General features: G+C 40.9%; 1 protein-coding gene across 4 annotated transcripts; it reads right to left on the bottom strand.

Annotated features, from left to right (window-relative positions):
• Positions 1-190: 190 nt before the first annotated feature.
• Positions 191-11,415, bottom strand: exoc1 (exocyst complex component 1). Of its 4 annotated transcripts, XM_077607843.1 has the most exons (20): positions 11,314-11,415; positions 10,684-10,815; positions 10,479-10,609; positions 10,215-10,374; positions 9,721-9,738; positions 9,221-9,408; positions 7,947-8,174; positions 7,745-7,877; positions 7,569-7,678; positions 6,383-6,532; positions 5,671-5,779; positions 4,827-4,871; positions 3,803-3,966; positions 3,608-3,721; positions 2,527-2,606; positions 2,221-2,449; positions 1,244-1,427; positions 973-1,172; positions 718-912; positions 191-643 (listed from the first exon to the last, which is right to left on the bottom strand). In XM_077607843.1, exons 2-20 carry the CDS (start codon positions 10,805-10,807, stop codon positions 491-493), a joined length of 2,715 nt encoding a protein of 904 aa, XP_077463969.1. In that variant the 5' UTR covers positions 10,808-10,815; positions 11,314-11,415; the 3' UTR covers positions 191-490. The 4 variants fall into 4 exon arrangements, with proteins under 4 accessions (XP_077463969.1, XP_077463971.1, XP_077463970.1 ...); XM_077607845.1 differs by lacking the exon at positions 4,827-4,871; XM_077607844.1 differs by lacking the exon at positions 9,721-9,738.
• Between the last annotated feature and the right edge of the window lie 504 nt (positions 11,416-11,919).

The raw sequence follows: 11,919 nt of genomic DNA, 5'->3' as shown, positions 1-11,919 counted from the left end.
TACATTTGCTTAAATATGCAAATATGTATTTTTTCCACACGTGTTATTATTCGTTACTGCTTCAAGTGTGGTACAGTGGGTAGTTTATTGATAATTCTGAAATCCCATTGTGACTATTGGCATTTAAGGCTGGATACGTCGGATTAATCAAATCCATTTATAGCCCAGTTATGCAATTCAAAGTTTGCCATTCACATCTGAAGAGGATTTTATTGGCCAAAAAAATGAAATGGATGAATAAACACATGGTATCCAAATGGTTAGTACATTTGCCTCGCAGTTCTCAAGTTTGGTGTTTTGAGTTTCCAAGTGTGTGAATTAATGTTTTTCTATGAGTGCCATTTATGTATTTCGATTATTAGCAAAGATCCGTCCTCCAATTTGCTAACCCCTGACCGGATGCTATGAAAACAAAGATAAAAAGTATGAACAAATCTGCCTTTTGCATGTTTACCCAGCGTGTGTCAGTAGTGAGTCAGCATCAGGCATCCTAATGGGACTGTGCGATGCTGGAGAAATACTCCAGCATGTCCTGAATAGTAAATTCCATAGTGATTCCAGAGCCGGGGTAACATCTACCAATCAGTCCCTCAAAGTGTTTATACTGCCGGATGAACTCGTCTTGCGTGGAATGCCACACCACCTGCGAGGAAAACGTGCCAGGGAAAGGTTGTGTTTGAAAATAAAATAAAAAACAAAACAAAAAGCACATTTTACCTGCAGTAAGCTTTCCTCTTCACACAAGTGTTTGTCCACCTTCTTGTAAAGATTGTCCAGTCCTTTCTTAACCTCTTTTCCAGGGTATTCTTTAATGACCTTGCGGAGCTCCTGCTTGTTGAAGGCTAGCTGGTAGCTGACCTCCTCCTCACGGACCCCTTGGGCCACGCGGGCTTCCACGCCCTCGAAGAAATGCTGAAACAGAGCCCAAATGAGTGTGAATTTGTGACGTTCGCGTTTTTTATTTGGTCTCACGTTGAGTTTTTCCAGAGGCTGGCCCAGGGAGTTGATGACGTAGGATTGCAGGTGGTCGGTGTATTTGTGCTTGGCCTCGCGTCTCTCCGCGTCCAGGCAGGAGATCTTAAGCCGGGAAAGTGTGGAGAAGATGTGGTGGAAGTTCTCCATCATGACCACGTCCCGCGGTGTCTTCTGACTCTCGCTGGCGACTTTCTCCACTAAATGAAAACGGGTCATTTGTCACAGAGTTTTGCCTTTAACGTAAAAACACACGACTCGGAATTCGTACCGTTCATGAAGACAGCCCTGATGAGTTTAACGTAAGCTTTGTCCAGGTCACCGCGACGTTCGGCGTTTCGGAAGATGGTCTCGGCCAGCTCGGCGAATTCTTCAAAACCAGTGACGAACGGTAGGATGCCGACTTTGCTCTTTTTGGAAATTTTCACTTCCTCCATTTGTCCGATCTGGCCGAACTGCAAGAAGGAAAGTCAACTGGTTATTTTAGTGTCGTGCATTTGTTTTGCAACAGATTGGATATCCATTGGCGCCAGTGGCAGATAATGATCAAAATAATAGTTTTGGAAAGCCCGTACCAACCAGTTACCGAATTTTCTTGCATATTTGTCGCTCAACAAAATGACTGAATCAAGGGTACGGCTTATATGCGCATAAATTAGACTTGACATGCACAAAACTGCAAGGTGACAAAGACAAAACGCCATAACGCAAGACAATACGGCCGATACGGTCATTTATTTCAAAATTGAGAAAAAATAATCTGATAAAACGCAAAACAAAATTTATTTTGATGTCTATAAATAAAATTCAAAAAAATTGCATAAAATGTGAAAACCTCACTTGTGCCTGCCATTGTTTTGTCGCCGGTCTTTTGGTCATCAGTCTTTTGGTCGCCTGTTGTCGCGGTCGGGGCGACCAAAAGACCGCAACCAAAAGACCGGCGACCAATCGACCGCACACGGCAGGCAACACCCTTTCGGAATGTGCAATCCAGCAATCGATTTATACAGTATCTCAAAAATACCAAGTGAGATTATTTTTACTAATATTTTCCCTTCAAAGTAACACATTTGTAGTACCTATTAAAACCATGAAGATGGAGGTGAAAATTGTGAATCAGGGGGCGTCTTATACGAGGGAAATTGTAAAATTCAACGCTTTTAAGGCTTTTTAAGGGTACAGCTTACACGTGGAGGCGGCTAATATGCGAGAAAATACGGTAATATAACAATTTACCACCCTACTCACAATGCATTTGTCGAAGTTCCTCTTGACCGTGACTAGCACGTTTCCCAGCGTGGTGCTGAGGAAAGACGCCGGGTCCACATTCTCGGCCGTCCACACGTGGTGGCTCATCTTCACCAGCATGTACAACGAGTGAAAGCTGTCGATCTTGTCGCCCAGCGCAATGAGGCTGTTGAGCTCGGTCTCGATGCTCTGGAAGACTTTGTTCATCATCAGCCGCACCATCTCTTTACTTTAAAAGGAGAAAAAAAATGAAGAAATGTGGTAAGATTGTCGCCGTTGCCCATTGGAGTTAATGTGAGTACCCACTCGGATGACAAGGAGTGTCTATGTTCCGCCTGGGGATGCATTCTTGGCAGCGCGTTGCCATCCAACTCCTCTGCTTCCGGCTGACAAAATAGTGGAAATAAAATCTGAAAACTCTTGCCAGACATTTACCGCCGCATATGAGAAATTAGAGCATGCCAAGGTCTCTTATTGCTTTGTAAGTTTATGTTTTCTGGAGAAGAGAAACAACACGAGTGCCTCCTTGCATTACCAAGAGACTCCACGGTTTGCTTTAAAAATGGTCATCCTGTTGATAATCAATCTACATTATTGTTTTAACAAGTGGAAATATAATAGAGAAAATGCCTCAGGTGGCAGTGTTCATTATATTGGACTAGATCTTTGAATTGCAGTATAATATTAAATATAGGAGTAGAATTAGAATTTTGGATTGTAAATTAGACTGGATCGCTTCCAAAAAAAAAGTCATTGCAACAGAGACTAACAATTTCCTTAAGACTTTTGCATGCTGAATCCAGAAACCTAACAATTTGTTTTAGGAGGAGTTCTCAAGTCTTTTGAAATAACACCATCATCATCATCAATGATATCATATTCTACCGACTTGGTAAAATTAAAATTAAAACATGCTGTGTAAAACAAAGAAAATGAAATTAAAGTATGCCAAGATGAAAGTAGAACTGTGCGATGTGACAAAAATTGTTATCACGATTAATAAAAATGTATCAGTCGATATCGAAAATTGATCTTTTAGTGGGTCGGCTCGGTGTTGTCCTGCATCTCCTAATCGCTTATTTTGGCCGTGTTATTGTCCCTTTGCATTCATGCTCCGTGTTAGCCTCCATTGCTAAAATGCTAAAAAACATGTTTCCTCGTCATCCTCTTCTCCTGAGCGTTGGTCTGGAACTAGCGTTCATCTTGCAACAGCGCCCCCATTCTCTACTGTGGCCGGGTGGTATAATTACAGTTTAAACTTATCAATTTTTTATCGAATGTTTTTATTATCATTGACAGAAATTATTTCACGATAATTATCGTTATCATTTTATCGCCCAGCTATAACTTTAAAATTTCATGAATATTTACGAAAGCGAAATGTTACCTGGGCAAGAGGAGGCATGAAAGTTGGGTGCTGGTGCAGCTTGAAGAACTTGCTGATAAAGTCTTGTTCCGCAAGGCACAGAGGCTCCAATTCACTGAGGACTTGCTCGAATATCTGCCAAAATCCACCACGGTTGCTTTCACATTTTTTAAACCCCCGTATGAACACTCGTTCCACATTCTCTCTAGAGTTTACCTTGTCAAACTTGGTGCGGTCGGCTACGTCCAGGTCTGAGGCCGACATGTTGCCCATGTCCAGCAGCGAGGAGGACTGCGAGCGGCGGCTGTTGGAGCCCTGCACGCTCAGTTTGTTGAGGCTGGATGCAGAGCCGGTCAGCTTTCCAGAACTACCGTGAAGACCTTGTTTTAACATGGAATATGGTGAAATGACAATTAAAACAAAGAAACAAGCAAATAGTCATATATGGGTTATTCCAAAAAAAAAGAGGACATTATGTCGAACCCACATACAAATTCACAAAAAAAGCAATTTCTGAGTCAATTTACTTTTTGGAAAATTAAATTTGGAAAAATACTAAGGCTGGAGCACCACCTAACACTAACACAGACATGACCGAATTACATCTAAAATAAAGTTAAAATGTATTTTTTTTGGGGGGGGGGGTTGTTTTATTACCGTCTCTTGTAAAATTGATAATTTATTATTATTATTTATTGATTATTTATCTCTTTTTGTTGTTATTTGTGCACTACTTATTTATTATTTATTACCCATTTATTCATTATTTATTTATTAGTTATTGTTATTATTTATTGATGATTTATTTGATTGTTTGTTGTTACTGTGCACTTCATGGTGAAGCTTTAGATCTCCTTATACTGGTATAATGACAATAAAAGCATTCAATTCAACAGCAGAAAGAGCTAGCTACCTAGCTTCATCTCCTGTGAAAAAGTTACTATGAATTTTCAAATAAAATCACCTGTAACCCGAGGTAATTCCAGAGTTTTGTTTCAAAGAATTTCCATGCGCAAATATCCTCCAATTTTGGTATAACCCTTACACAATCATGCAAAACCACACACAAACAACGCAAGCCTAGATAGGTCAGTCGACAATATGATAATGCATTGTTGTAACAAAAGCACGATAGCAAGCTGACTTATGTCAAGACCGAAATGGTTTTCAGTGCAGTTACATGGCAAGCATTGTGATAAGAACGCAGGGTGGGGAGGCTCACTTCCCATGTTTCACTTACTTTCCGTTTCCTGTTTGAGCGCGCTCTCTTTCCGTGGAAGCGTAGCTGCAGCCAGTTAAAAAAAAGGGCGAGCATCAAAGACAGAGAGAGGTTAGACTTACACTAAAGTACATGCAGCACGGGTGTTAAGAAAGGCCAATGCTGCGGTGGACAAACAAACATCCAAGACGACAAATCCCTGGGCTGTTTTCCAAAGAAATGTCGACGGAGAATACTGGAAGCAGATTTAGCTGTTGAGATATTAATCTGGTGAACAGCTTGAAAACGTAGCAAGACATGACGATAAACACAGCGGCAAGAAACAACTTTTAAGCTTATGTTAATTCAAGTCTTTGGTAAGCGTTCGGGAGTAAATGCAAGAACGCGTGTGCGGTCGATTGGTCGCCGGTCTTTTGGTCGCCCCGACCACGACAACGGGCGACCAAAAGACCGGCGACAAAAACAACAAAACAACACGGTCTACGCATCAATAAAAGCCAACAATGGCCATGAGCAGTTTCACTGAGCCGACGTGTGAGTGTACAAGAGTTTGTATGTACATGCGTTGTCCCTTTAAGAAGCTACATCAGTCAGGGTCTTAAGAATTCTCAACAAAAAGCAATAAAAGTCCGGGAAATTTGGAGCTTTTCTTTAGCCTAATAATTAATAGGGCATTAAGTATGACTAAATAGTATTTCGCAGTTTGTATTTAGAGAATTTGAGCAACAATTTAAATGGTAATTATCACTTACCTTCTGGGCGACCAAAAGACCGGCGACCAAAAGATCGGCGACCAAAAGACCGGGGACCAATCGACTGTTAATCGCGAGAACGCAACCTTGATAGCAATACTCCGCCATCTTACCAAACTTGCCCTTTGCCTCCTTGCTGGTTCCTGCCATTTTGATTTTAGCAATCTCAAAGAAGTCTCTGATTTCCCGTTCATACAGTCGGCTCATGTAGTCCACGTAGGTCTGGAGGGAAACAGCAAACAACAATGTTTGAGTTTGATTTATTTAATAAGGGACAGCACATATTCATGTTAATTAACATATATATGTAAATATGTAAGATTGTAGCCGATGGCTAATTTCCATCTTTAGTCCATTGTTTAGATTGATGATTGGCCAAGAGGATCAGAGATGGGAATTCACATATTTTAATTGGTATTGAGTTCCAGGTATGTGCTTTGGCTGAATGCACTCATTTTGAAGGGAACTACACATTCACCTCTAGAGCCAGCCCTTCGATGTGTTGGATTTTTTTTGGTACAAACTCTTGCAGTGGAGGAGGAGCTTTGTCTTGGAAGATTTTGTAAACTAAAGTTGCATCTGCGTATTTACCAGTATTGTTCCAGTTCAGGGTTTTTTGTTTTTTTAATATCTGACAGTGGTGGTGCGTTTTTGGCTTTCGGTCCAAATCTTTCAGAGCTTGCTTGCTGACCTTCTACTAAACTAAAAATGACTGCTATTATGCTACGTAAACAAGCCCGTGCAAGTTCGAGAGAGATTGGTATGTGATTGGCTAATTCAACAGGAACACGAGAGACACTGGGGTATCGGAGTAAGAGCACTGACCCTTGATAAGCCCTCGTACTTTTCGCGGTGGGTGATCTTCAGCCACTCCATGAGCTTGGCGTAACGCAGTAGATCTCGGTGAAGGGGGCCGTGCTTGGGCAGGGTCAGCTCCACAGTGTGCTGGGACAGAGTGGAACTCTGGTCGTGGCCCTGCATCGCACAAAAAATAAGCACACAAACTTTATAGCGTTATTGTACCTGCTCAAACTGTTGCTGACTTTCTTATTAACAACAATACATTAAAATTCAGGTGAGAAAAATTAAATTCCCTTGAAATAACTGATACACACACCGGCACTCAAACACCCCCACACACAAACCACTCCTACTTTAATTTACGAGTCTCTTGTGTTATACATGTTGAGGCACTGCAAAACACACATACTTGTTAAGGTCAACGTGAGTCCTTCATGATAAAAATAGCAGTACGTTCGCATGGAAGCACTCTGAAAGAGCCTATCCATTTTTGAGTAAAGGGTCCTTTTGGTTGTTAGAGGCAAATCTCATGCGCTGCTTGTTTGTAAGGGGGGTACTGTATTTTCTCGCGTATAAGCCGCACCCTTAAAATTGCCCAAAAATCGTTGAATTTGACAATTTCTCTCGTATAGGCCGCCCCCTGATTTCCAATTTTCACCTCCTTATTCATGGTTTTAATAGGGACTACAAAAGTGTTACTTTGAAGGGAAAATCTTAAGAAAAATCACCCCACGTTTTATTTTTCTTGAATTTCCTTCATAGACGTCAAAATAAATTTGGTTTAGCGTTTAATCACTTTACTTTTCTCTATTTTGAAATAAATGACCGTATCGGCTGCATTGTCTGGCATTCCGTCTTTGTCACCTTGCAGTTCCGTGCGTGTCAAGTCTAATTTGTGCGCATATAAGCCGTACCCTTGATTCAGTCATCATTTTATTTTAGAGACAAATACGGCGTATATGCGAGAAAATACGCTAGTTCTCCGGGTGTGGATTCTACTCACGGGAAGTGACAGACAGGAAGACCTATAGAAGTGAGGGATGGTCATTTTGAAGTGACTAAATTGGTTGAACTGACAAAAAGAGCACAGAGTGACTATTCAAAGTGAGGTACAATGACCAGGAGAAAGGACTTGGGGAGGAGGCCAATGAACTTGAAGATAAAGTCACGAAAGAAGACAACGGGCTGTGATTGATGGTTGCTATGTTACCTGGTGAACAAAGACGTTGTTGAGGTGATTGGTGAGGCGGCGAGCGAACGTGTCCCTCAGGTCGGTGAACAGGCTCTGCTGTTGTTTGACAGCCATCAGCTTGTCGTGGCCTAAGAAAAGAACGAAAAGAAAATGACTCGTTTCTTATTTGAGTGGCCGGCACCAAGGGAAAATACCTGGCAGGAGCGCTACGTTCATGCACTGCAAAAGAGCTTCCGCCGCGCTAATGCAAGCGTCGATGCCTTTGGACGAAGTCAGGTCCCCGTCTTGGAGGGCTCGGATGTGGCCCCTGGAGAGATCCATGTTGTGCTTGGCGAGGGGGAAGGCATACCGTTACTGGGTGGGAAGCGATGTGGGTCGAAATGGGTTGTTCCTCACCACTAGGAACTGGATCTCGTCCAGCATCTTGCCATTGTTGGTGTTGCTGATCTGGATGAGGCGGTTGCTTTGCGAGATCTGATCCATTTGGTCCTTGACGCTCTGGAGCATCTCCTCGTAGCTGCTCAGCTTGCCCTCGATGGTGTCCACCTCGCCCAGCGCTTCGTCTAAAAGCTGCATCAGGATGTTGACCTGCTTTTCCGACGCCATTATGGATTGGATGTTGGCCTTTAAAGTAGCGGGGGATGAGGATTAAAGACTCAACCATGTGTACTTCTGATATTATTAACTGGCATGAATTCATTCATTTTCTCAACCACTTATCCTCACAAAGAGTAGAGGGGGGGCCGGACCCTATCCCAGCTGACTTCGGGCAGAAATAGAACATATGTAAAATTTAAAAATCAAAATGAAATATATGGCTGAGATTTTCCATTTCAACTGGGAGGGCTGAAAGAGTTGATTCACTTCATTCGCCGTCAACGGGAGCCAATTGGGAGCCAATCGTTCGGTTCAGCACTGAAGAAAAAATACTTACATAATGTTTAACAATAATTATTTTTTTTAAGTTTTAAGGAAATTTATTGTTTTAAATAATTTATAAGTTACTGCATTTTCCATTTTGGAATGAAATATTTGTATATATTATATTTTATATACAGTAATACCTTGACATGTTAGTGTCCCAACATACGAGAAATTTGAGATACGAGGATAATTACAAGCAAATTTTTGCCTTGAGATACGAGCATATGAGATGGTCTTTCCTGTCCTCTCTCTCTCCGTGTACTCCGTTACCCAGATGCAAGTTCGCATTGAAGATCTGTGAAGGACTCTTAAATTGCTTTGACTTGGATTCCGGCAGATGGCGATAATCGAATCAACTTCCAAAAATACTCGCATATTGTTTTAAAATAGTGTCGCTCATTTCACCTTTTGTGGAAATTGTTATGCTTATTTGTGCAAATTCTTACACAGATGTTTTTGGTTTCCGACCTGCTATGCAATTGTTGTTGCAGTTGTTTTTTTACCTTAATTGTGTTATTCGGTTAGCTTATACAATTGTTTGAATAAGATAACCTTAAGTGTTTTGATTATGTGCGACTAAATGGACAGAGGAGGATGCCTTTCTTCAGAATGCTCCGGTGGCGAGGACGAGCCAGGACCGATTCTCACTTGCAAGTTATCACTAGATTATGTTTCCGATGTCTCTCCTTTTATTAAAGTATATCCATTAATAAACCTATCAGAAGGCGTTATTGTTATGAACTCACCCCATCTAAAACCTGGAGCTCCCTGGAGAGCTGCTCGGTAAAGGCTTCGGCATTGGAGATGGCATCCTCGCACACCTCCATCATGCCTTCGATGTCCTGTTCCTCACGGGTGCTGAGCTCCTGGTAATCGTCCAATGCGTCCTCATCGCCACCAGCGACGCTCTGGCTCTCGCCGCTGGGCACCGACTCTAGAAAAAAATGATACGCTCAAGCAAAACAGGAGGAAATATTCCAATCTGGTCAAAGTAGATTTAAGGTGAAACGTTTGACTAACACGTGAAGACATTCAGTGACGGAGCGGAGGTTTACTTATCTCATAAAAAGTTGTTTTAAATTGATGGCATTTTTAAAAAAATACGCTCCATGTGGTCTATACAAGTGGGATGAGTTAATGCAATCTTAATTTGGTGGCACGTTTATGGGGGTGATGTCATGAAGAATAATGGAGAGGAATTAGTGGGAGGAGGAAGGACTGGCGGGGAAAGTTAAGTCCTACCAACCTTCCGCTTTAGGAAGTTCTGGCCAGAGAAAGTTTGAGAGAAAAAGAAGAAATTGTACACGGGAAGCAAAAAGAGTGGAGTTGTCACTCTATGAACATGCTTTAAATAAACACAACAGGCACAAAGGTAATATTAAAGGGACAGATAACACTTGTGATGTGTATCTATTAAATAAAGTTTTCATTTTTCTAATGCGAAATCGTGAAGAAAATCAAAAACTTTGTATTACAAGAAAATCATTAGTAATGGCAGCCAATCAGATTTAAGTATCCCATATTGCCCGCCCTTTTTTGTGAATGTGACATCATCAATACTCATTATCGCTGGTGGGTATAACTGACATCGCAAAATGGCTGCCTGTGTCATTTTATGTTTAGACATTGTTCTCTCTTTAATCAGACATCAAAGAAATTTGCGATAAGGTGTTATCTGTCTCTTTAAATGTAATTTCATCAGGGAGAGTATGAGAAAGAGAAAAAGGTAAGTTAGCGCACCTTCCAACAGCTGAGAACTGACATTGACAAACTCCACCTTCTTCCTCAAGTAGCGCTGATTCAGCTTCCAAATGCATGATATGAATGAGTTCTTTTCAGCCGTGCTGCTGGCTACCCAACGGTAGACCTTCTCAAAATGGAGGTCGAACTCCGGGTTTTCCTGGAGCAAAAGATCACTGTTAAATTTATGTAAAAACTGATTTCAGACGAGCACAGCTTTTAAAAATAAATCCAAAAATAAGAAAACCATTTCTACAAAACGACCTTGCTAGCATCTTTGGCGTCCACTTCCGTCAAATCGCGTAGCTCCCACGTCAGCTGCCGTTTATAAAAGTCGCCTTTGTCAGATTTCTTCACCTTGACCACTTTGACCTGCACGGGCCGCTCGGTGGTAACTGGAAGGGCGACCGCCAAAATCCGTTGTCAACTTGAACACATTCCCAAACCTTCAAATGAAGAAACTACCTACCCGTGGCGCACAAAAAGCAGTTCTTCTTCTTCTTCCCCGCCTTGCAAACGTTTACGATGCCCAGCAACCGCTCGTCGTTGGGCGTGAAGATGTCCCTCTGGAGGGCGTGCTTGATTGCAGTCATGGTGGACGCTGGGGAAAAAAATATTCGTTAATTCACACAGATTGCAGTAAAATCCAAAACGTTATTTGCAGAAATACTAAAACAACAAGCTTAAAAACTACTACTTACTTTTCCGACTCCTACAAAGTGACATAAACGCACCACATTACACGAAGGACAGTGTATTTGATAGCACTCCATCCCCAACATTAAATGATGACACACAGATGACTTTAAACATGATGCATTTTAGTAATTCATTCCCAAGTTGTAAATAGCATCCAGAAATAAAAACAGAAAAAGCTGTTTTTGTAGCGGATTGGCAAGGACATTATAGCTGCGAATGACAACATCTTCACTGACTTGAGCTAAGAAGCTAGCTAGATGCTAACAACATCTAGCATTAGGTTGAAACGTCCACGGGAAACAACGAAAAGGAGCGGAACACTGTTAGCAAGCTGTCTTTGTCCAGACTGGAGGTTTAGATGCAAGTTAGGGTAAAATAGGAAATAAATGAAAGTCATTACCTTCTCCAAGAAGCTCTCTTGGAGTTCCACCACAGCCGTCAGGAAATTACACCACGCCCCTTCCAACTTCCGGTTTCGGAAAGTGCATCTTCATAACAGAAAGCGCGCATGCGTATTACATTGCAACGTCTAAAAATGTGTGTGGTATTTAAAAAAAAATATATATATGTATATATATTTTAAAACCATTTTAAGTTTTGAAGTAAATGAACTGCTATGAAGCTTGAATGAACTGTTATGCTAGAATTAAAAGTTAACAATTCTAAAATAAAAGATATACATAATTGCATTCCAGGCAAAAATTAAAATGGAAAAATGTAGTTGATTTTTTTCCGTGCAATAGCAACATAATCATCTTTAATTTATTTTTTAAACTAAACTACAAAACAAAATTTAAAAAAAACATTTTTTGTTATAATTCATATACATATACATTCTCTAATGTATCATCTTTACACCATTAGTAACCACTCAATCTATTATATTCAACTTTAATATAATAGATTATGAAAAGTTCCACTTTTCATAATTCACATACATATACATTCTCTAATGTATCATCTTTACACCATTAGTAACCACTCATAATCTATTATATTAAAGTTT

Source organism: Stigmatopora argus, chromosome 8, assembly GCF_051989625.1.
Source record: "Stigmatopora argus isolate UIUO_Sarg chromosome 8, RoL_Sarg_1.0, whole genome shotgun sequence".
Taxonomy (NCBI): Eukaryota; Metazoa; Chordata; class Actinopteri; order Syngnathiformes; family Syngnathidae; genus Stigmatopora; species Stigmatopora argus.
Note: the sequence above shows the minus strand (reverse complement) of the source record. Positions and strands in the feature narration are given on the sequence as shown.

Bases quoted from the DNA above. Each gene is read 5' to 3' on its own strand.
- exoc1 (XM_077607843.1), bottom strand. From the start codon at position 10,807: ATGACTGCAATCAAGCACGCCCTCCAGAGGGACATCTTCACGCCCAAC. The intron at 7,878-7,946 runs GTGAGGAACAAC...CCCCTCGCCAAG, and splicing joins ACGAGATCCAGTTCCTAGTG to CACAACATGGATCTCTCCAG. The intron at 2,607-3,607 runs GTAACATTTCGC...CTATTTTGTCAG, and splicing joins TCATGCCTCCTCTTGCCCAG to CCGGAAGCAGAGGAGTTGGA.